The sequence below is a fragment of the Monodelphis domestica genome, chromosome 6 (assembly GCF_027887165.1).
Source record: "Monodelphis domestica isolate mMonDom1 chromosome 6, mMonDom1.pri, whole genome shotgun sequence".
Lineage (NCBI taxonomy): Eukaryota > Metazoa > Chordata > Mammalia > Didelphimorphia > Didelphidae > Monodelphis > Monodelphis domestica.
This window is the reverse complement of record NC_077232.1, coordinates 254,775,596-254,801,669: the sequence shown is the minus strand read 5'-3', so window position 1 is coordinate 254,801,669 and position 26,074 is coordinate 254,775,596. Positions and strand designations below refer to the sequence as shown.

Below are 26,074 nucleotides of genomic sequence, written 5' to 3'. Positions count from 1 at the left end.
TGAAAAATCAAAAGCAACAAAAGGGGCTTTTTAATGGGGGCATAATATACTAAAATAAGACATAAATCAGGATCTTAACCTTGGAACTACAATATTTTACTAATTATATTCCAATATAATTTGTTTCCTTTATAATCCAGTGTACTTTATGCATTTAAAAACATTTTGGGAAAGGTCTACCAGACTTCCCAAGGGGTCCATGACCTACAAAATCATCAAGAGAACATGCTCTAAAGACATCTTAGCATAAATATGTATATCTTCACACTTGGAATTCTAAAGTTTTGGGTTAATCTATTATATAATTAACATAATACCTTAGATGTATCAAAGATCTTCATATAACTACTTATCTGATAAGGAGAGGTGGCATCATGGAGTAAAAAGATTGCTGGATTTGGAGGCAGAGGAACTGAGTGTGAATCTTGTTAAGTTTCTCCTCTGGAAAATGAGTGGTTTGGACTATATGGCCAGACTCTGACAATCTTGACAATTCTAGATCTATGAATTCATGAATGCTTTGAAGAGTGTAGCTAATGTTTAGCTATATATTCCTAGCACTTCCTAGTTTCCTTCCTTGATCTTCTATATATGTTTACTACTTATAAACATATTTGATTTAATGGTGTTTTGGGAAGAATTTGGAAAGAGTCAGAAGACCTGGTCTCAGATATGTTAAACAAGTAGGTAATCAACCTTGAACATTTTGCCTTTGAGGACTGTAGTTTTTTCATTCTTAAAATGAGTAGGGTGGATTGAATGGCCTATAAAACCCTGTCCAGTCCTGACATTCATCAGTTCTAAAAATGCCTCCTTATGGCCCAAAGACCAAACCACAAAATTTACCAAATACATGTTACTACGCTACAAAAATAAAAAAATTGACTTGTTCCAAGACCTTTCATAAAGAGAAGTCATGCCAAGAAAAACAGAAGGCCCTTTCTTTCATGTCAGAATTTATAATAATGATAATGATAATAATAAAAAGTAACCTCCTCCCATGAACTCCTTGCCAGAAGGCTTTCATTATTAACAATAAACTTGTTCAGATGTGAACCTCCCACTGCACCAACAAGATTTTTAAAAACACTCCATTGGTTCTGTTACCCCTCCACTTTTCCTTCCCAAGCTCCATTAACCACCATTTAGAAAATCTCCTAATACTTACATCTGGAATAAAGCCAATCTCGTTGAGATGGTTACTCAACTCTGGGTCATGGAATGCAATCATCTGAGAGAACACTGTCAGATATTCTGAAATTAAAACAATGGTTAAGACAATTGTCATTAATGCAAGGTATGGGGGGGGGGGAAGGAGGGAATCTTAACCAGGAACATTTAATTCACATAATTATAGTCTTGCTTATAATATGAATCACTTTGAATAGAATCACATTTCCTGACATTTTTCTAGGAAACAAGCTATTTGCTAACCATTTGGCTCAATTATAGCAAAACGAAAAAAGGAATTAACCCTTATAAAGCTAAATAATATCATTAACTCATTTTCTGTTTCCACAGCACTTATCTTCATTGCATTATCTTCAGTTGCATAAGATATGCAGGATAAATAGTATATAGATTGATATTTCCTTATTGAATTTTCCTTAAATCACTTTTTCTTGATTTTTATATCAATACAGAATTTTTTATAAAGTTTCTAAGGAGATAATTTGAATAAATCTAAAAATGTTAAAAAATGATTTCACTTTTAAGTTACTGTTGGTTGATCTATGGAGTAGATATCTAGTCAAGTTTTAATTTTTATCAATCTTAAATATTTGTATTTGGCATATCCATTACTGACTACTATCTCAAATGAACCAATTCCTACTCCAACAGTATTGCCACTTCTCATAGAGTTGAGGAAAATACTCTCCTTGTCTAATTGACTTGTTTTAAGTAATTTGGCCCCTTTAGGTTGGGGAAAAGCAATCCATCATCATTTCTGTTTTTTTGGTTGAAAGGGCACCAATATGATGAAAAATTAACTTAGATTCTTACAGTTAATTAAAACTGCCTTTATTAAAACTAGCTTTGTTTCTCAAACCAACATCTATCTAATTAAACTGGCCTCTAAAATTCCTGAAAGCAATTCCTTCCTACCAGTTTGAATCTTGCTACTTTTAATATTCCGTAATCCCCCAAGACTTATTCCCAAATTCTTTTAATCCTACCAGAAAACTTCCATTTCTCTCTGCCTTATTTCTGAGGATACAATGTGTTTTACAAATTATTCATCAATTCTCACAATGGTAGGTGTGTCCTATGTATAATCAGTCATCTGACACACATGGAGTAGAGGTGAGAAGATGAATTTCTAGATACTACATGAACTGAACTTGAGATTGCTCATCAATGTTCTATCATAGGAACAGGTAGAAGGTCAAACAATACTTGAAAGGAATAGGTGCTCACCTTATTTGCTATTAACTCTAGACATTCATTTATTTCTTTTAGTCAACAAACTTAATAAATCACTATTACTGTACTTACTCTGTGCCAGGCATATGCTAAATATTGGGGATACAAAGAAAGAGAAATTATAGTCCCTGACCTCAAGAAGTTCACATTTTAATGGGGGTTCCATTTATAGAATTTAATGAGTGACATATTGCAATGAGGCGAAGAGCAGATCTGAAAGTCAATGGGACCTGCTAGGTTTGACTTTTTCCTAGTTTCTTTCTCTATACAATTAGCAATAGCAAATTTGCAGTCAATTTACCCAGGAGCTAGAGGTAAGTAAAGTCAGTAATCACATAAATTCAGCTGTGTGCTGTTGAAAGCAGAATTGTTATTAACTTCTAAAAAATACATTTCATTTTAACAAGAAATTCATGCCTGGGGCAGTTCTGCACAGATATTCTCTAGTTTGTTAAATATCATCCTTATTTGAATAGCTAGGCTCATAAAATATAATTACTGTGCAGGATTACATGGTTAATTAAGAGTCTATTGAAGACACATAATCCCTTACAAAAATGCATCTTTTAGGTTCAGTCAAACAGTGCAGCCTCAAATTATATCATATGTAATATTCATCTCCATATTTTGATATTTTCTTCTCTATAAACCATTCATTTTCCATCTTTCTTCTTATAAGGAAATAAGGCTAGCATACATTTTATTTTAAAACATTTTTAGTATAAACTTTAGTTGCTTAGGATGGGCTCTGAAACAAGATGGATTCTAGTCTTGTACTTTGCAAAGATTTCTCTAAAAAATGGTAAAATTGTAATGATGTAATTAGAGGCAATGCATCCTATCATATTAAGGCTGCTCCAGAAAGGCATTAAAGAACTTTTACATATTTTTCTCCCCACAGAGGTGAAACCTTTCTCTCCCTGAATATCTCATGCCTCTCTGACCTTCACTATTCAATGAAACTCTGAGATGCTATTAAATAAGAGCCTCAGGAGGGTTTGTTCTAGCCACAGGAGGTATCTAGTGCCCTAAATAACAATCATTTATAGAGTGCTTCGAAGTTGGCAAAGAGCTTTACAAACGTGATCTCATTTGATCCTCAAAACAACCTTGGGAGATGGGTGCTATTATTATTATTTCCCCTTTCTTTTTAATTTTAGCAGTACATTTTAGAAGTTCTAGGTTATTGACTGCACAAAACCAAAAATTTTTCTACTAATGATCCTGAATTCTTTTGCATTTAATTTCATCTAGTTCCTTGTAATGAGGAACAAGATTAAATACCAGGAGCATTATTCAATACTCCTCTCATATCTTTTCAATCTTTTATGTGCCAAAAGAAAACAATATTATTCCTCCTTCTAAGAATGGAAATCCTGCCTGTCATTTAAAACCATTCCTTCTTTATCTTTTACATCTTTTAAAAAAAAGGAAATCAGAAGGGAATGTAATGTAAGGATTTTCACATTGGCATTACATTTGAGTGTGGTCTGTGTGTATGCAGTTGTTTAAAGCGAAGCCATCTGTTTATTCCAACATACAATTTCACATAACAGATGTAGAGCTAAAGATTTCAGGAAGCCCCACATGGTCAGCCTTATTTTTTCCTTTCTGATCAACCTTTCAAGTATCACTAAGATGGGGGCTGGGATGAGATGAAAGCATCAAGTAATATATTTAAGGCAAACTATTTCCTTTACTCTCACAGATCAAAATGTGAATTTCTCGGCTGTATGACTATTTGTTATTTTCCATTAAATTGCCAACTTGTTCTGGAGATGAGAAGTACAGATACATACGCATATATTCACAAATCCCTTGTCAACTAAGTGTTTGCCAAAGAGCAAGCCGTTATGAGACATTTGTGACTCATAACACTGTAAAAGGGGGCCAAAGTGATTGCCCTACAGATGAACCCAAATTAAATCACTTTCCATTAGAAATCCTGCCAGCTGGTTCTTTTTGGATAACTAGAGAAAGACTCAGGAGATCTCTGTCAGTCCCTACATACATGAGGGTAAAAGGTTAGAGTTTTGAAGGAGAAGACGGATTTTTAGGGGTGACTTCTCTGAGTTTTTCCCAATCCTTACCATTTTTCAAGTGACACTAGCAATTCTGGGCATTGTGAAAGATCTGCAATGACCCATATTCAACTCCTTTTTTGTTATTTCCAGTGAGGCCAAAGCACTCTATTTCTTAAGAAAGATTTCCTTAGCCATCCTACTCAGGGGGTAAATACTGCAATTTTTTGATAACTGCATATTCTTTTGAAAAATAAATCCTTTGATTCTCATTTTCCTTACCACTATTCTCATTCATATATGTTAAGCTTATAGGCTCTAAAGGGAATACATAATTACTAAACTCAAACAAGTACTTCTCTACTATATGACATTGGAGATTATATTGGAGAACAAAGTCTCATTTTTATCCTGATATTTGGATACTGGCTGCAAAACTTTGCAGGGTTTAAGAGGTATTTTGGAGGGTTTTTATATCTCTGCTCTGTAAAATGATGGAGTAAGATTATCTATAATGTCCTTTCTAGCACTATCTGGAGCTATGATTGAAGCAGGATTTTCTAGAAAACTCATAAAGAAATATATAGTTGATGGAGACCAAAAGTTGCACATACTAATATATAAATAAAAAAAATATATATATATTTTCTCTCCTTCTTTCACTCCATTATGCCTTTGTTCAGGTGTGGTAGCCAGGATGACATTTATAATGACATAGATAACCTGAGAAGATACCAAGATTTTGTATGGATGGCAGCCTTTTATTTTGCTTCTAATTCTTTCATTTTGGGAAGCATTTATTTGCACAACAATGCAACATGGGGTTATAGAAAGTGTGCTGGATATGAAATCAAAGAACTTAGGTCCAAATCCAAGCTCTTCTTTCTTAGGAAAGATACTGACCTTCTAAGTTTTTGGTTTTCTTATTTCCAAAAGGGGGTTCAATTAGATGGCCTCCGGGGTCATTTCCAATCCGAAATTTAATACCCTATGATTATTCTTTTGCCTTTTACCCAGGATGAATAATTGGTTTGCAGACCAGAATCACTTCAGACCTCCATCTATATTTCTTTTGCCCTTCCCAGGCACAGTTTATCATCATTCGGATTCTGCCACTTATTTTCCATTCATAATGACTTCAAGATACTTTTCCCTGGGTTGTACTTTCCTTTAATAAAAGGATGCCAGCATCATTCGGGTCAGATCCACAAATTGGTTCCTATCTTTAATAGATGAATGGCCTCTGGGCTTCAAGAGGCCATATTCTACGAGGTATGGGGTTAATTTACAATGTTTTTGGAAACTTCATCAGAAACATTTTCCAATCTGCTTAAGAATCTAAACTAGAGGGCAGCATTATCTCACATAATGCTGCTACTTTGATCAGGGCTGTGTGGGTGAGTTTTTAATTATCTATTATTTGATGATAATAGGAACAAGATAGATGAATCCTAATTGAGGTCTGAAAATTATCACCTTCTTAAATATATCCTTTGCTAGTACCTAAAAACTGAGGATAAGATCCACACAGATGACTATTTGTGGATAAAGTACATATAACAATTCAGAATCATTCATGAGTACTTAAATGTTATTTTTCATGGTGAATTTTAAAATAAAGTTCTTCATGATGCCATTATTGTGCAAATGAAATAATGAGTTTTATGTATCTATGTGAGTTGCTGGCAAACATTAATCAGTCATTTTTCCAAAGTCAATTAAAAGATTAAATTCATAGGCAACTACAATTTAACTCCAAATTTAATCTTATCAGTTCCTATCACAGTCAATTTTACTAAAATATAAGAAAAATTGTGCGGGAGAAGTTTATGTCATCAAAAACCGTTAAAGTCAATTGTTAGATTATGTGTGTGTGTGTGTGTGTGTGTGTGTGTGTGTGTGTGTGTGTAGAAGTGGAAGGCACAGTCTACACCTGTAATATCATTTGTGTGTGAGGATATTATCAATATAGAAATTTTTACAATGTATGAATTTAGTTTACTGTCTTAAATAGAAGTCTGTGAGCACAGAGGTTAAGAGATTTGTCCACTGTAAGAAAACCAATATGTGTCAGAGGCAGAACATGAACCTCTATTGTCTTCTTTTTTTTTTTAAACCTTTACCATCCATATTGGAATTAATATTAAGTATTGGTTCCAATGCAGAAGAGTGATAAAGGCTAGGCAATGGTGACTTGTATTAAATGACTTGTACATGGCTAAAATTGAGGCCAGAATCGGAACTCAGGTCTACCTAAGTCTAGAGACCTTAAGCCACTTAGTTGCTCCTCAAATATTTTCTTAAAAGCAATTATTCGCTTCTTGGGGAAAGTATATCATCTTTTGTGAATCCACATTAGTGAAAATAAGAGAATTTTATGTTTACCCCGTAATTTAAAAATAACAACGAAATAGTTTCAGTTAAACATAAAATCCAGAATTTCAATGCAAATTTTATTAAATGTAATAAGTGAGAAAATGAAAGAACATTTAATAAATAAGCCATAATTGATCATCAAGAAGCTATGGCTCTAAAATAGATATTTAAAAAGACATGATCAATTCAATTGTTAATCTAAGATACATTTGGTATTAAAGTCTGTTTGGCTTTAGCAGGAAAATCTCTTCATTATAGATTGTTTCACAATTTCTTAGATACTTTAACTCAAGATATTATTTCCTAAAATTAAGGAAAATGAATATTATTTCTATTTGCATAATGCTTTTTAAAAAGGCACTTATTAATTATTATTTCACTATTCAATTGATGATAGAAATCAATTTAAAAAAATGTAAACATTTTAATTTGCATGCTTGGTAGGTCTTATACTAATTCCCATAGAGGAAATCATTCATTTGAAATTGAAAAAATTACTGGAAAAATATAATATTCCTTCAAAATCTTTGCAATATGTTTTGAAATTCAAATGCTCTTAGAAATTATTTTTAAAATAACTTATGGATAAAGGGACTGCTAGAATAATTAATTATGTCATACCACAGGGTGATATGCTACAAACTCAGATTTCTTTTGGACTTGTGAACAATTTGAGTGGCAGTGAGTAATTAAAGGTATTTTAAGTCAGTGTTACCAATTATATTATATTGTTGTTTGTACTCAACACAGAGGGAAAAAACAGATGGGGAAAACAGATCCAGCAAGGAAAAAGAATCCTAGAACAAACAAGGACCCTGATTATCTAGCAGAGTTTCTTTCCAAATCTTCATGGAAACCATTCCAGATATCATAAGCCTAAGTTTGTAATTTTTCCTCCCAAGTCCAATTTTCATCATTTGATATAATCTTACGATGAATTTATGTCTTTAAAGAGTTAATGATGAATGCCAAATTTGGAAAAAAGATCATTTCTGGCCCACAGTTCCATTTCCTTTTTTGCTAAACAAAGGCTCACCCAAGTATTCTCCATTTTATACCTTTAAAGTTTGGCATTAGGTCCTAATTCCTAGCTTACATCCCTGACATTTTAATGTTTTCAACTCCACTCAACAAGGTGTTATTAGCAAACTTACTAATATACCTTCAGCTCTATAATTCAAACTGCAGATAAGAACAATAAATAGTACACAGATTCTGGCCCCATGAAACAACTCATTAGGCTAGTGTTTGAAATTGAAAGTGTTCTCCAGCCTCTGAGATTCTACCAAAGTCACCTTAATATAGAAAATTGACCTGTCTCCCCTAATTACAATCAACTCACTGATATAAATTCATGGTTCTTGGCTGTGTCTTTAAGAAAACTATCTTAACAACCCCATCTATTCTCCAGACTAATAATATTTAATCACATTCTATTCTTCCCTCTTTAAATAATTCTGTGATTCATGTAAAATCTATATCAGATTGTTTTTCCTATGCCTACCTGCCTGAAGAGGTAGGAGAAAGAGGGCAGGAGGGAAAAAAAACCCCAACAAAACCAAAACCAAAAAAACCCATTAAATGTCAAATTATTTTTACATATAATTGGAAAAAAATAAGATTATTGAAGAAATAATGTTGTGATTGTTTTTATGTATATGTTGATAGCAAGTGTATGGTGGCACATTTCTTTTTCTCAATAGTCTATGAATTCTTGGAGGACAAGTCACTCCTCTATTTCCTCACCTATAAATCATGGGGTTGGACTAAATGATAACCAAGTACTCTTCTAGCTCTAAACCTATCCTATGATTATCTTTTCTGTAGAACTTCAAAGACCCTCTATAGTTCATTTTGCATAATACATGCTCATAAGTGCTGGCTGGGTTGTCTTTTAAAAAGTCCAGTTATAATCTTATTCCAGAGCAACAATTATAAGTAGTTTTGAAAGGAAATTTCCCACAAATTATTTTCAATTTCTGAAAAAAATGTTTATTTAAAAGTTAAAAACATTCATTTCAATTAACATATTCAGACTTTACAAGTTAACCAAGCTTACATTTCAGAATTAAAACATTAATTTCTAGCATCTATTTTGTTGGTTTTAAATATCCACTATCCCATTTTCTTTGTGGAAAAAAATAAGATAAAGGTTGGAGAAATATTTGTTTGAAACCTTTACCTTCTGTCTTACAATTAATACTAAGTATTAATTCCAAAGAAGAACAGAGGCAAGGGTTTTAGGAAATTAGGATTAAGTGACTTGCCCAAGGTCACACAGCTAGGAAGAGGCTAACTGCGGCCAGATCTGAACCCAGGTCCTCCCATTTCCAGTCTTGGCTCTCTATCCACTGAGCCACCTGGAGAAATATTTAACTATTTTCTCATTATCATGTAAATGATACTGAAAGGAAAGATATTTTGATGAATTCATGATCTTGCTGAGGCAGGTACTCTTTCCATTGGTTAAATCTCAACCTGTTTAATATATTCTCACCCTGTATGATTCTTATTAATGTATTCCTATAATTTATTCCTATAAATCTTCCATTGACATGCTATTCAATATACCGTGCTCTGGTCCAACTCAGGTTGAACACAGATATTCCTCCTAACTTACTTTCATCACTTAATTAGCCTACAAAGCATCAGAGGATTATAGATTTAGAGTAGTTAGGGACAACTCTCTAATTTTACAGTTGAAAAACAGACCAAAAGAAGTCTTGCTCAAGATGTCATGGGGTATGTTTGATGTTCTCAATGACATCTTTTATCTTGTATCCATCATGAGATGCATGTCAACCTTGGGAAATAAACTTCCCTTTCCTGTTCCCGGTCCCGTTCCCGTTCCCTTTCCGTTTCCCTTTCCCTTTCCCTTTCCCTTTCCCTCCCCTCCCCTCCCCTCCCCTCCCCTCCCCTCCCCTCCCCTCCCCTCCCCTCTCCTCTCCTCTCCTCTCCTCTCCTCTCCTCTCCTTTCCTTTCCTTTCCTTTCCTTTCCTTTCCTTTCCTTTCCTTTCCTTTCCTTTCCTTTCCTTTCCTTTCCTTTCCTTTCCTTTCCTTTCCTTTCCTTTCCTTTCCTTTCCTTTCCTTTCCTTTCCTTTCCCCCACCATCCCACTCTCCCTCCTTCCTTCCCTTTTGTTTTCTTCCCTTTTCTTCATTCCCTTCCTTCCTTTCCTTCTTTCTTCCCTCTGCAACCTTAGCACTGGCCTACTTTTTTGTTCCTAATACTCAAAGTTCCATCTTCCACCTTCATGCCTCCACAATAGATATCTATCAAGACTCAATCCCTCCTTCTAAAAGAGGCCTTTTTAGAAGTACCTGACTGAAGAGTGCCCACCCTCCCCAAATGACTTTGTATTCATTTTGAATATATAAATGATTGTGGTTGATATTCTATACAGAGTACTATATATTCAGAGAATATGTATTCATCTGAATGTCAGTTCCTTAAGGACAAGAGCTGTTTTGGTTTTGTCTTTTGTTCCCAGATATTTGACCCACAATAGGTACTAAATAAATGCTCTTTGATGGACTACTTCAATAGTTCAAGGATATAAATATAATATATAATAAATATAATACATAAAAGATATTTTTAAAACTTTAAAGCCAAAATTAAAGGCTAGCTATTATTATTATTATTATTATTTACCTATAAATAAGACTTACCTTGGATGACATGTGAGTTGTCTTTCAAAAAGAAGTTATATAGGTATTTTGGAATAAAAGCTGACATACAAGCATAAGCAAGAGCTAAAAGAGAATTGGGAACAGGCATGTAACAAATTAGACAAAGAGATCTAAAACCAATATTATGAAAATGGCAAAGACTTATCAACAAAAAAGATAATTACACTTGATCCTTTCAAGTTTCAGATGACTAAAATCACCCTTATCTACAGTGTTATTTTTAACCAACAATAAAATGCTATCAACTGAAAGAAATCCTTAAAGCAATAGATGATAATTATCAATGAACTCTATGAACTCCAAGGCACAGAACATACTACAGCAATATGAAAGGTATTCTACAAATGTGCAATCTAGGAATACTAGTTAGAAGTACTGAAGGATTTTCTGTGGCAAAAACAAACACACAAAACCAAATCAAAACAAAATGCATCCCTGCATTGGTACCTGGAAAGTTAAATAAGGGGAACACTTTATTAAAGGTCAACACATGAAAATCTTCCAGGTACATACACAGATGATGACTCTCAAGAAGTTGCAGTTAAACAAAACAGGAGAAAAACTCGAGGCACAAGGAAATAATACCATGGTGCCACCCTGAGCATCATTTCATACTGTAGGAACATGGATTCCCAGGTTAGAGCTGAAGGGCATCCTTCTAAAACTAGAGAAATTATATAGGTATCAGGTCCCTCGGCTGAACTTTTAAGAAGAGAGTTTCAGGGGAGAAGGCTTTCAGAAGACTGGAAACAGATGAAATCCCATCTCCAGAGTGCACTCTCACATACAAACCTATAGATTATGATCCATTGACCACATGTATAGAACAAGGTAATATTGATGAGGAATTTTGGAAGCATTACAAGTCTGAAACAGAGAAGCATTTCTAGAGTAGTGATGGGGGAAAGGGTGTTTATTATTCAACATCTATTCAAAATCACTGTCTTAAGATAAATGAAGCACTTCTAGACTTAGCTTAAAGATAATTTCATCTTTCAAAAGGTAGAGGAACAAGCATAGTAAACTTTTATTCAAGATTTAACTTTCACTAACTTGAGTGGAAATGATGGAAACCTTGAAAGCAGGGAAAGTTTCATTTTTGGCATTGGAACAGGGTAGGCAAGGTATGGTGAAAAGTAAATTTCCCAAATTAAAAAGAGAGAGAGAGAGAGAGAGAGAGAGACAGGCAGAGAGAGAGACAGAGAGACAGAGAGACAGAGAGAGAGAGAGAGAGAGAGAGAGAGAGAGAGAGAGAGAGAGAGAGAGAGAGAGAGAGAGAATGGATGCTTCAAACTATAGGCCATTGTTTCCTGGAAAAATTCTAAAATGTATTCTTTAAATGAGGGTTCTTATTCTTTCTTTTTGAAAGAGTCATAGATCCCTTTATGGGCCTCTTCTCAGAATAATTTTATTAAATTCATAAAACAGAACATATAAGATTCTAAAGAAAATAAATTATATTTAAAATAAGTATTACAATTCTAAAATTATGTATCCTGGGCTAAGAACCTTAGATTGAAAAGGATGGTCAGTGAATTTACAGAAAAAGGAGCAATGATCACAAAGAACCAGCCTGTCTTCCTCAAGGACAAGTCATATAAGACTAACCTTCATGTGATTTTTTGACAAGAAGACAGGTCTAAATCAGAGGGCTGTTGTTGATATAGTCTACATTCATTTAAGGAAAATATTGCTAAAACTTCTCATGTTCTTTGGGAAAAGATAGAGGATAAGGCAGATTAAGAACTTGTTAAGTAATTGAACTCAAAGAGTAGTTATTAATGGTTCTATCATCTTGGAAGGTTTCCAGCGAAGTAGCCCCAGGGTCATTTAACCTTTTTAACAATGACTTGGAAAAAAGTCCAAGGTTTAATACCTATCAAATGTGGATATGAAATAATGGTGAGAAAGACAGCAAACACATTGGATGACAAAGTTTGGAATCAAAAAACCCTCAACCAGCTAGAATGGTCTGCTGACTTTAATAAGATGGAATTTAAGAGGGTTAAACATTAATAACGTACACTTGGTTCATAAGAACAAGATTGACTAGAAAGAAGTTTGTCTAAAAAAAATTGGGTTTTTAATAACTTTCAAGCTTGATAAGACTCAATAATGAAATACTGTAAGACAAAAAAACACAGCTGAGAAAGAAAGGCAGAGTATGAAAGACTAATGAGGTGGTCATAAATGCACTGTACTTTTTTCTAATTGGACCATATTTAAGGAACTGAGTACAGATCCAATGAATCAAATTTTTAGAAGGTTATTGATAATGGGGATAGTATCTCAAGAAGAGTCACCAACATGGTAAATGTTCTCAAGATCATGTCCTATGAGGATTAGTTGAAGGAACTGGTCTATTGAGGAAAGAGATTTAAGAGCAGAAGTTAATTTTTGATTAATGTAACAGTAAACTTCCATATATTTTGAGCTGAAATGGGCTACCTTAATAGGAAGTGTTTTTTTCCCTCTCACTGAAAATCTTTTAGGAAAAGCTAAACCACCAACTTGTTTTTGCTCAAATATGTGTTAAAGTAGATGGCTGCTGTAGTCTCTTCCAATTCTAGTACTCTGGGAAATGCCTAAAAACTTCCTAGGAAATTAGATTCTGCATACAGGTTCCCATAAAACTGGCCCATTTATAAACTAGTATACTGCAATGTTTAGAAGAATAGTTATATTCTCCCACAAATCTTTGTAACTTATTAGTCAATAACTATGGGCCTTAGGAAAGTACAGTAATTCTATTAAGACACTAAAATATTTTAGAGGAACACTATTTTAATATCAACTTTCTACCTGGTAAAGACTGACACACCAGAAATTCAACAAAGATGTATTAAAAAATATAAATACATTATTCAAAACATAAAGATGCTTACCTTCATTGTTGAAGTTTAAATACAGGAAAGGAGCACAGAGCGAATCAAGGCCTAAGGGAGAAAAGAACACTCAAGAAATTCAGCTTAGTTAAGTTACAGGAGTAAATAATTACTTACTCTAAAGAACATACATCCCTAGTACCACTCAAGCAGAAATATACATTAGTTGACAATTGCAGTGTTGAAATATTTCTTACTCTAACAGTAAAGCTATGGAATAAATATTCAATTTTAATTAAAATTTTAAGATTTTATTTAAATAAATTAAATTTTATTTAAAAGTAACATTTAAAATCAAATTTTATCTAAATGAATTAAATTTTTTCTAAAATTATATTTAAAATGCCTAGTTAACTTCTTTCCTTTATCTTTTCCCCCAATAGAGAAGGCACCATTTGAGAAAAAGATACATGTATGTATAAAACAATGTCTTATTTCTATTGATCAGTTCTTTTTTGGGAAGTAGACATGCAAGTCATTCTTCAAGCAATATTTCTGTTGCTGTATATAATGTTCTCTTGGTTCAGCTCATTTCACTCTTCATAATTTCATGTAACAGGTCTTGTAGGTCTTTCCATATTTTCCTCAAATTACCCTGTTGGTCATTTCTGTGCAGTAGTATTCCATCACAATCATATGCCCCAACTTATTCAGCCATTTCCTTCAATTTCAGTTATTTGCCACCACAAAAAGCAATCAATATTTTAGAATATCCAGGCTCTTTTCCTTTTCCCCTGATAACCTCAGGAAATAAACCTAAGAGAGGCATTGCTTTAGTGTTTACAAGGGACTGTGATGGGCACCAGAGATACAAACACAAGAAAGTAGTTGGGAAATACAACATATACACCAATGAGTAAAAATCAGCTAATTTGTGGAGGAGGAGAGCACCAACTCTTGGGGCTGAAGGGGAATCAGGGAAGGTCTTATGTACAAGATGACACCTAGGCTGAGAATAGGGATTCTGAGGAGCAGAAATGAAGAAACTTGTGCTTGTTCAGCTTGCGCAGTGTTCAGGGAACATCAGTCCCATCCCAGCTCAGGTCCTGTTCACCTTGCTCCTGGCTCACTGCACTTTGCCTCCTTTCAGCAGCCTTCATTCTGGGACCGCCCTTCATTTCCACTGCATATATCTTGTGTGCAGACTTTTTGGCATACTGTCTCCCCCCTTCAAATATGAACTCCTCAGGGAACTCTTCACCCCATCTTTATTTCCTCAGTGCTAAGAACAATGCCTGGCATATACAGTGAGACCTTAACAAATGCTTGTTGATTGACTGACAGTTTTACTGGATTGTAGAATCAAAGTTTGCCAAGAGGGATACAATTAAGAAAAATAATAACTATATATGAAACATAAGCCATACAGGGAAAGACAAAGATGTGAAGTGTGAAAACTTGTTTTCAGCAACAGGTTGACATGTAGAGGTGAATGGCCTTTATTCTTGGCAGGCACTACAGAAATATGAGTGGCAAAAACTGAGCACAGAAACCAGGGATGCTTGGAACAAAGACACAATAAGAGAATTCCATGAACAATTAACATTTATCTGGAGTTTTAAAGATGGAAAAATGTTTTTATACTAATTTATCTCAGTTGGGTATCACACCAACTTTATAAGCTAGGCACTACAGGTATTATTATCCCCGTTTTACCACTGGGACATGCCTATGGTACAACTAGCAAAGTGCTGGCATATTGTAGGTGCTTGATAAATGTTACTGGCTGACTGGAATTACTATTTTTTAAAAAAATCCTTGCCTTCTGTCTCATAATCAATACTAAGTATTGGTTCCAAAGCAGAAGAGCAATAAGGGCCTATGCAATGGGAGTCAAGTGACTTGCCCAAAATCACAGTTAGGAAGTGTCTGAGACCAGATTTTATTTCAGGACTTCCTATCTTCCAGGCCTGACTCTCAGTCCACTGAGCCAACTCACTGCCCCCTCTATGACATATTTAAAAATTTTTTTTATTTGCTATTTTAATAAATTTTGAAATATTAGAATTTTAATTTCTGAAATTGTCAATCACTTATATTTTTCACTACCACTCTCATAGCTTTCTCACTGCAAAAATGCCTCTGCTATTAGAAAATGTGGGGGGTGTCCATCAATTGGAGAATGGTTAAATAAATTATGGTATCTGATGGTGATGGAATACTATTGTGCTGAAAGGAATAATGAACTGGAGGAATTCCATGGGAACTGGAATGACCTCCAGGAACTGATGGAGAGTGAGAGGAGCAGAACCAGGAGAGCATTGTATACAGAGACCGATACACTGTGGTACAACCGAATGTAATGGACTTCTCTACTAGCAGCAATGCAATAACCCAGGACAATCCAGAGGAACTTATGAGAATGCTATCTACATGCAGGGAAAGAACTGTGGGATCAGAAACACAGAAGAAAACATATGATCGATTACGTGGTTTGATGGGGATGTGATTGGTGTTTTGATGTTAAAAGGTCATTCTACTGCAAATATGAATATTATGGAAATAGTTTTGAACAATGATACATGCATAACCCAGTGGAACTGCTTGTTATCGCTGGAATGAGGGAGGGAAGAGGGGAGGAAAAGAACATGAATCATATAACCATGGAAAAATATTCTAAATTTTTTTTTTAAATGCCTTTGCTCCAGCATCCCTCTTCTCCAGTTGGTGAGTTACTGCCCCGTATTTTCATTTGAGGAAATGCCCCAGCCAGCTAACCTGGTCACTTCCATTTTTGTTCTACCCTAAATGTCTGGACTTTTCTACCTTGTCTCTCCACTGAATCCACTCTCTCCATACTCTTCATCTCTCTCTCTCTCTCTTTTTTTTTGCATTGTTTCCCCCCATGAGAACATAAGCTCCTTGAAGGTAAAGAACTGACTTTCTATTTGCTTGTAGTTATATTTCCAGCATTTAGCACAGTGCTTGGCTCAATAACTGCACTGTCTTTCTCCCTACATCTTTCTGTTATCTGTTGCACATACTATTTGGTTTTACAAGAATAGCCAACATAACCAGAGTCAACCCTCTTACCTTGCCAGTATACAAGGTCTGGATGGGAAACCACCCAGGCCTTTAATACCCGTCTAAACTTTGCATGACCTTCAGGAGATGATAGCAACTCATCATACTGATGGCAGCGTGGAATATCCACTTCAATCTGTAAAACAGTCAAACCTTGGGGTAGAATTAGGATAATCATAGTGATGCTTAATAAACTCCTAAAGAAGGAAAAGAATGTGCATTTCAGGGCAGACCACCTTTGCAATTGCTTTGAAAAAGAAAAGGTGAATACATATGGATCTGCTACTTAATAAATACACTGAAGAAATAAAACTTGTTCATGAGAGATTTTGCATTTTGAATGCTATAATTCTATCATACATAATTATAATTCTATTCCACTAATATTAATATGTAATAGTACTAAATATGCATAAAAGTATAGTTTTTAAGTTAGATACTTTCTATACAGAATAGGTACACTGTATATTGAAGGTATGAAACTTTTAGGGAAAAAACAACCAGTTCATTAATTTGGAAATTTTTCTATGGCTCAGTTCTGAAGCTCTTAGCTTCATGAGTTTTGTTGGTATTTGACTACTATTAAAGGATGAGATTTTTTTTCTTATAAATTTCTAAGATTTAAAAGCATATCAGAAACATTCCAAATCTTGTAAGAAGAAGAAAGCCATACTTGTCGATCAGTAGGAATTGGAGTATCTTTATCAATGGCATCATACTTGGCATGAATGGCACCCTGAAAATAACAAAAAAAGAAATCTATTATTTCCCAGAAAGTTTCCCAGTTATCAACATATGAGTGGAAGCTATTTTTTAGGAACATTTAAAAGAGGTTTCTCAAAAGCATATTACAACCGAAATGTGGAAGCCTGCCCATTTGGAAAGAGTTACCACCAAACTCCATAAAACCCAAGTGCAGAAACATGTTAGACTTTGCCTAAAGGTACAATTACCTAAACTTGACAGGTGACTCCAATCCAAATTTAGATTAAAAACTTTCTCAGAACCTGAAGAGCCCCCTCTATATTTAGATTAGAGTCTGCCTGACCAAGCAAGAAATAATGCTAATGATTAACTCTGACAACAGATATATTTAAAGTAGTGGGAATCATTAGGAATTTAGGGGAGGAACCAGGATGCCAGATAGTTGGATCATAAATGTATATTAAGAAGAGACCCTAGACAAGGAGTCCAACTCCCTCATTTTACAATTGAGGAAATTGAAGCTGAGAGGTGTTAAATGATTTGCTTGGGGTCACACAGCTCATAAGCATCTGAAAGGGAAATTGAATTAGGGTCTTCCTGAATCTAAGATTCCAGAGTTCAATAAAATATTCCATGTTTGTAGAGATTGGAGCTTGGTAATGCCCACTAAGAGCACAGCAAACTAGGCAGAAAGATGGTGACCAATGGGCCTTGTAAGAGGCCAACAGAGGCAGGAGCATATGGTAATAGGAAGGCTGTCAGAGAAAAATCTGATAGCAACTAGGCCTGTCATGTTGTCTCTTGCTAGTTTGGGCTCCTCCAAACACCTAAAGTTTTTCCCTCATATGTTTTTTATTTAATTTACAAAATATTTCTTAATTACATGTAATTTTTTTATTTTATAATATTTTATTTGATCATTTCCAAGCATTATTCATTAAAGACAAAGATCATTTTCTTTTCCTTCCCCCCCACTCCCCATAGCCGACGTGTGATTCCACTGGGTATCACTACATGTAATTTTAAAAACATATTCATTAAAATATTTTTGAGTTCCAAATTCTCTCCCTACTCTTCCTTCCCCCTCCTTGGGAAAGCAAGTAATATCATAGAGATTTTATATATGAAGCCATGCAAAACACAGTTCCACATTAATCATGTTATGGAAGTAAACACCAACCCTCAACCCCCAAGAAAATAAAGAAAGTAAAAAAATATGCTTCAATCTGCAGCGAGACTCCATCAGTTCTACCCCTGGAGGAAGCTATTACATTTCAAACATAAGTCCTTTGGAATTGTCTTGGATCACTGTCTAGAATACTTAAGTCATTCACAGTTGATCATCATACAACATTGCTGCTACTGTGTACAACGTTGTGGTTCTGCTCACTTCACTTTGCATCATTTCATAGAAGTCCACCTCAGGTTTTTATGAAACCATCCTACTCATCACTTCTTCTAGCACTCACTGTGATTATTCCATCACAATCATATACCACAGCTTGTTCAGCCATTCCTCAATTGATGTGCATTCTCTCAATTTTGTTGCCCCCACGAAGAAAAATTTGTTATAAATATTTTTGTATAAGTAGGTCCTTTTCCTTTGATCTCTTTAGGATACAGACATAGTAGTGGTATTGCTGGGTCAAAGGGTATGTAGAATTTTACAGCTCTTTCAGTACAATTAAAAATTGTTCTCTGGAATGGCTGGCTCAGTTCACAACTCTACCAACTGTCCCTACTTTTCCACATCCCCTCCGACATTTGTCTTTTTTTCTTTTCTGCTTTAGTAGCCAATCTGATAGGTATAAGGTGGTACCACAGAGTTGTTTTAATTTTTACTTCTCTAATCAGTGGTGATTTTGAGCATTTTTTTTCATGTGACTATAGTAGCCTAACCCCTAACATTAAAAACACCATTTTGGTGAGGTAAACTAAGTCATTGTATTAAGATTGTAAGTCATTACTAACCATTGACCCTGCAAAAGGCTTACCTAATTCCTTAGCATACATCATTTTCTCTATAAGTATGTACCCCAAGTCATTAAACTTTGTCACTGATCAGCATGAGACACTGAATCTGCCTGTAAGTCTGTCTCTGACCCTCCTGATCCCAACCACATTTCTCTTATCTCATTCCATGACCTACAAATAACTTGACAATGGATGCATGCTATCTCTCATTTTTATCATTAAATCACTGAAACACTGAAAATGTATCAGTGCATCCTTGCCTAAGTATGACTTGAGTTGTGGCAAAGTAGATCAAGCCAGACATAACTTATCTATGAACAAGTAGATCATATATATTGTGACACTAATAATACTACATATTTTAAGATATATTAGTTTATGCAAATCATGAAGGATCTGTGATATTGTAACAACAGGAAATTCCTAGTATGAGAACTCTCACCGCCACACAGATAGAAAGATATATGATATAATAGATTATGCTATATAACCTATAATATAATAGATTAAGTCCCAGAGAGTTAATTAACTGAAGCACACAGAGATTTTGTGACTAGGCCATAGTTTCACTTATTGAAGTAAAATTTGAATTCAGGTCTTCTTGATTTTAGACTAGTTGTAGTCTCTCGGTAACCAAGGATGACGTTTGTCTTTGTGCATTTTCATCTATGATAGATGAGTGTGCACAAAGACACTTGTGCGTGAAGGAGATTTAAGTGGAAAAGTCGATGCACAGAGACAGTCTCACTCTCTCGGCGTTGGAAGCCTGGGTCCAGTGGCATGAAAAGTCGTTACACCTGGAGACTTCCTCAGCTGCATTGGATGGCCGTGTTGTCTTTTGTGCTCCAACACGCCCTGAGCACTCCACTGTGCTTTGCTGCATCGTCCTCTTGGCCGTTGAACCTTCTTATTGGTTTCTTCCATCTGTTCAGCCAAAGCAGTCTTCACATGCTGGGTGAGCAAAGCCTTAGTTCACCAGGGGTCAACGACCCGATGGCTACCCTCACAAGGTTTGGCTGGCCTGTCGAAGACATTGCCTGGGGTGTAGCCGCTGCTGCATGCTAGCAGCTACTGGGAGCCACAAGTGAGAGTTGGGTGTCAGGTGGGGGTCAGAGGCTGGAGAGCTGCCCTAGCCCTCCATACCAGAGATACTACCCCTCCCTGAACACCCCATACACCAACTTGGGAAGGTAGGGAGAGCAAATAGGTACAATTCCCTGGAATCAGAAAAAGAGATATCCCACTCCACCCTCATTTCTGTTAACAATTAAAGGAATATAGAAGCCACCTGATTGGTGTAAATCTTGAAATTTCTCAGACTTGTGAATGTTAAAAATTTCCACATTGAGGAATCCTCCATTGGAACAAATTCCCTACTGGAAACATTCCCCATTTTGATGTGAGAACTCGCCAGGATCAGAAATGGGAGGACCTCTACTCCACCCGTACCTAAGACTGCTTTAAGGGAGAAAACTCCTTGCTATGGGAGGACTTCTACTCCATCCATACTTAAGACTGCTTTAGGGGAGAAAACTCCTTGCTAAACAATGAAAGTACTTGGACCCATGCTTATAATAAAGCAAGGAGTTCTTTGAGCCATGACTGTTTTTTAGAATTGATACAATGGGATGCTAGGTACCTAAAAGGGTTCGGGCAAGTTTTCTCTTAATGAGATTAGTCGACTCAGCTGTGTTTTCTCTGGTTCAGAGTTACTGAGGGGATTAGTCGACAAAGCAGCATTTTCTCTGGTTCAGACTTACTGAGGAGGTTAGTCGACTTAGCAGGAATTCAGATGGGCTGTCTTTTAGAAAACATCTACGGTGATTGGTAGATGGAAGAACTTAGGGGAGGTGACATAGGAAAAAACCTCCTATATAAGAAAAGGAATCTCTTGAGCAAGGGATCCTTGGAGGCTTGGAGAGGCTTGGAGATCCTTGGATCCTTGGAGATAGATCCTTTTGGAGGAGGCACTTTGAAGATCTCTTGAGAAGAAGTCCCTTGGGAGGCTGACTCTGGCTGGAACTCCCTCTGGGGAGATTCTCTTCCCCAGACATCCTTGCTTAAGACAAATCTTATGGTGAGTGATAACTGACTGGTTCCTCTCTTAAGGCTTAGACCTGGGTTGGCCAGGCCTGCCCTGGCCAACCTATTTTTTCTCATTAATTCCTTTTCTCTCTCCTTCTCCTGTTCTTTAATTCCTCATTGTATTATTAATTAAATTCTCTAAAAAACCCAGTTGACTTGGGCATATTCATAATTTGGGAATATGTTCCCTGGCGACCACCTTATATTTGATTTAAAACCAAGACACTGTAGTGAAACATATTTTCTGTGGTCAAATTTATTTCCCTCTCTTATATCTATCACAGTTTATATCTTCCACCATTTTAACTCACTACAGTTTATCCCTCACCAATTTTAAATGTTACATTGGCCAATATGGGGTCAACTTTCAGATAAGACATATGGGTTGCTTGACATGCGTAATTGTGAGAAAACCCCTTGCATCAATCTTTGCAAGGCAAAGAGCATTAATTAAATTCAAAAGATTGGAGATCAAATCACATGTGGGATCTTGGGAAACTCATCTAAGCTCCATGGAATTCAGTGCCTGCCTCTGTAAATTGAGTAGTTTGGAATAGATGAGCTCTCAGTCCTTTCCAGATCTTGACCTATAATTCTATGATTTCATGTGCTAGTCAATTGTAAATGTTTCTTGATGCTTGGCTAAAGGCCAAAGAGCAGCTCTGATTTTAAATATGATTAAAATCAGCAGGAAACCAAGTATCCTAAGACTACAGTGATTGTGCAGGAATTCCAAAATCTTGAGTCAAAAGCAATGACACCCAATTCCTCTTCCAATCATGGATTCCATCTCCATATCTCCAATAAATCATTGAATATCTTCTTAAAAACTCTAAATTCAAAGGAACTCATTACTTCTGAAGTAACCCATTCCAATTTTGAACATCACTAACCATGAGGAAGTTTATTCTCTACCTTAATTGAAACCAATCTCCTTGTAATATCCACACAATGCTTAGTTCATTTTTGCAACTGGCTCCATGTGACTGGGAAGTTGGATCACCTCTACCTGCTGAGAGGCCCTTTGCTAAGGACTAAGGTTATGCTGACCCAATGAGATCCAAAGATTGATACAACTTTGGTAGGAATAAGGGAAAACAACATGTATGTGAATAAATAAAAATACATAAACAATAAATACAAGATAAATGTTTTGGGGGGAGGAGGAAAAGGGAAGAGAAAGACACCAAACTGCTAAGATTATAAGGCTTTGTGTAGAAAAGGATAGTTGAAAAACGTTTTGAAGAAATCAAAGGATTTTAAGAAGCAAAGGTAAAGAGGGAGGGCATTCCAAGAGAGGGGACAGTTAGGACAAAGGCGAAGAGATAAGAAGGATAAAGTAAAGCTTAGAGATAATTCAGGCCTTGATTCAAGTCTGTTAGAAATCCATACTGTCTACTGTCTACTGTCATTTTAGACTAGTACTATGGCTTCTACCTATAAATAAAACTTTTGAGGAAAAAAATTATTAAAACACTCCATTAAAAAAAATTACTGCTTTCATAGAATATTAGATTCAAAGCTTGAAGGGACTTGGGAAGCCATTGAGTCCAATCCCATGAGGAGAGACTTGAGTGTGAGAGTATAAGGAATTGGCTTAGTTATAGAACTTATATAAGATCTGAATCAAAGTTTTCCTAATTTCTCATTTGGTATAGAACCTTTTTCCTGTAACACACTGCCTATCCTAAAATGCAATTGAGATCCCCCCCCCTTTTGTTTGTTATTTACATAATGCCTGAATAAGAAATTCAGCAACAAAGGAAATCTAACTAAAGGATTCCATGATATTTTTGGTACTGTTCTGTTTCTATTAAATTGTTTTTTCTCCTTAATTTGAACTATATAATCTAATGAGACTTATTCATAGAAATGTTGGAAATAAATTTGAAAAGCTGCCAACATGCTATTTGTTCTCCTCTTTAGTGTTCTTTTAATAACTTGAAATAGAATATGAGTAGTCTTTTTATTCTTCATCTTTTCCTGGCATTTCTGAACAGTCTCAATTACTTACCTGCCTTTCTTCTTGCTTATTCTTACCTCAACTCCCAGGAGGGCAGCCCAGGTTAAACCTCTCATGAGTGGAGGAATGTCAACTCTGGCTTCTTTCCAGATTTGGTTTTTTTTGTATGGGTAAGCCTATGGAATGAAAACATGAAAAAGGCTTTAAATGACCAAATCTATCTTTCATCCAAGGCAATCCTGAAAACATATGCAATCATGCTGACATCAACCTTTAACAAATCCCTTAGTGTTGGAGGTTGCCACTACTGATGTTGTTATTAGCTGTGTGTATTTATGAGCCAAATAAAGACCTGTGACCAGATCAGAGAGGTTTTTGCTATCCTGATCTATTCTTATACTTCTTCCCCTTGCCATATCACTGTATATTTTTTAGTATTTTCAGTGTTTAGTACAGAATTGGTGTTTAATAAAGATTTTTTGAATGGAAACTTAGTTGTGTGCATAGTAGTAGATGAACCAGTTTGGGTGGATAGAAAATATAAGGAAGGTGGAGCTAGGATGGTAAAATGACAACAGGAGAATGTTTTTGCCATGTAGAGGCTACCCTTTCAGTTCTACTTATTGCTACACATACACACAACTATCTCTTTTTTCCCTTATATCTACAATGAACAACACCCTTTTCTTCTCTGCCACTAAGAATCTCTAACTTCTTTCAGAACTCCAATCAGATGCAACTTTCTCTATGAAGCCTTTCCTAATTGCTCCCCCTAACAAATTACCATGTAACTCTTTGATATATATTGCATATACTTTGTATATAATTTTAAGTGTACATTTCATCTTTCTCTACAGAATTTGAAGCTGCTAAAAGGCAATGATAATTACACATGCCTTCTAAACCCCAGTGCCTATCAACCCCTTTGGATCTTATACTGTGCACCATATAATAGGTTAGTAATGCGGAAGAGAGGAATTGGGAAGCATGCAAAAGGCAGAAGTGGAGGCTGATGACCTGTCAATCAAATGAAGGTTCCATTTGGAAGGTTATCAGGAAAAGCAGTTGAAGGAAGGAACTTTGAAGGAAGGAACTTACCAACTGAAGGATTATGTCTTTTAACCTTGAAAGACAGGAAGGAGAGGTGGTTCTCTTGATCTTGGAGATTGAAGAAGGAAGGACAATAGTCCAGAGACAACTCTTTGACTTGCTCTGTTTATGATAGTGACTGAATTGCCAGACCTATCAATCATTCCTCTCAATTTGAACTCTATCCCAATATTCTCCAATCTAAGGCTTACTGTAGTGTTAGGAAAATCCCCAACCCTCTTACCTCCATTCTCTATCTTTTCCTGTCTTACCCAAATAAACCCCTTGCTTAAGATAAAGAAGAGGAAAAGTATTTTCATTTGAGACACCACACTCACCCTGAGTGACTTAGAAAGAAGAAGGGGGGGAGGGAAGCTGAAGAGGCTGAATAAGAGGGAGGCTGGGAGAAGAGGGAGGAAATGGGAGGAAGAGAGGGTAGGCAAAAAGAAGATGACTACTTGGTCTGTTAGTTATCAATTACCCATCAAATATAGTCCCTTATTATCATCTATTACAGTAATAACTTTTAGTTTCAACAAACTCTGAATCTTGGCTATATTGGTCACTGTGCATAGGCTATGTCATTTGTTTGTTGTAACTCTCTCTTAAAATCCTCAGACTTTCTTAGTCCACTCTGGAACTCTTGTTTAATACTGCCCTATGTTTTAACTATACTTACTGTATCAGCTTAACAGTATATAATCTCCTTGAGGACAGGAACTGCATTATTTTTTCCCTTTTATGTCCATTAGTTAGCATAGTGTTCTGAACATAGGAAATGCTTAATAAATGTATCAATGGTTCCTAGTCAAAGCAGTTTGCCTGTTACTTTCCCTCTGAATACTAAAGGTTATGCCATATTGCTTTAAGTCCTTGATTCAACAAACTATCCAAGTTTTTACACAACCTACCTGTGGTTCTCTCATATTAATAAATTACAGCATTTAATCCATTTATTGGAGTCAGTCCACTGAAAGTGATATTTTGTCACTGTTCAGTCATATGTGACTCTTTGTGACCCCCATAGACATGCCAGACCCTTCTCCTCTGTCTTCTGAAGTCTGTCCAAGCTCATGTCTGTTGCTTCCATGACACTCTTGATTCACATCATACTCTGCAATCTCCTCTTTTTGCTTTTAATCTTTTCCAGAATTAAGATCTTTTGATGAATGAATCTGGTCTTTTCACCATGTTGTAAAAGTATTTAAGTTTCAGCTTTAGTATTTGTCCTTCCAATGAATAATCTGAATTGATTTCTTAAAATATTCTCTGATTTGACGTCCTTATCGCTCAGGGTACCTTCAAAAGTCTTCTCCAGGATCAGAGTTTTCCTTATGGTCCAACTCTCAGAGTCATACATTACTACAGGAAAAAATCATACCTTTGACTATATGGACCTTTGTCAGCAAGGTGATATTTCTATTTTTTTGAATGCTGTCCACACTTGCTATAACTTTTCTTCCAACAATCAAACATCTTTTAATTTCAAGGTTACTATTCTCTAGAGAGATCTTTGAGCCCATGTATATAAAAATGTGACATGGCTTCCATTTCTTCTCCTTCTATTTGCTGGGAAGTGAGGGGACTTATTGACATGATCTTACTTTTCTTAATGGTAAGTTTCAAGCCAGCTTTTATACTCCCCTCTTTCACCCTTACCATTGACTTCTTAACTATTCTTTACTTTCTACCTCCAGAATGGCGATACTTATTATTCCTGGATAACAGAGGGCACTGTAAATTTTACTTGAATGATATTCTGATAAGTCTAATTCTTCATCCTTGGCTTTCATGACCCTATCCTAAATTCTTCTCACTGTCAAAACTCCTCTGTCTG

General features: G+C 35.6%; 1 protein-coding gene across 2 annotated transcripts in view; it reads right to left on the bottom strand.

Annotated features, from left to right (window-relative positions):
* Positions 1-26,074, bottom strand: part of TBCK (TBC1 domain containing kinase) — a 270,070-nt gene that overhangs the window by 151,500 nt on the left and 92,496 nt on the right. For both annotated transcript variants that reach the window (XM_007495831.2, XM_001363355.4), the window contains exons 15-20: positions 23,226-23,324; positions 17,095-17,157; positions 16,431-16,557; positions 13,398-13,448; positions 10,492-10,575; positions 1,169-1,254 (exon numbers count right to left, since the gene is read on the bottom strand). In XM_007495831.2, the coding sequence (XP_007495893.1) occupies positions 1,169-1,254; positions 10,492-10,575; positions 13,398-13,448; positions 16,431-16,557; positions 17,095-17,157; positions 23,226-23,324 (510 nt within the window). The remainder of the gene's footprint in view (positions 1-1,168; positions 1,255-10,491; positions 10,576-13,397; positions 13,449-16,430; positions 16,558-17,094; positions 17,158-23,225; positions 23,325-26,074) is intronic.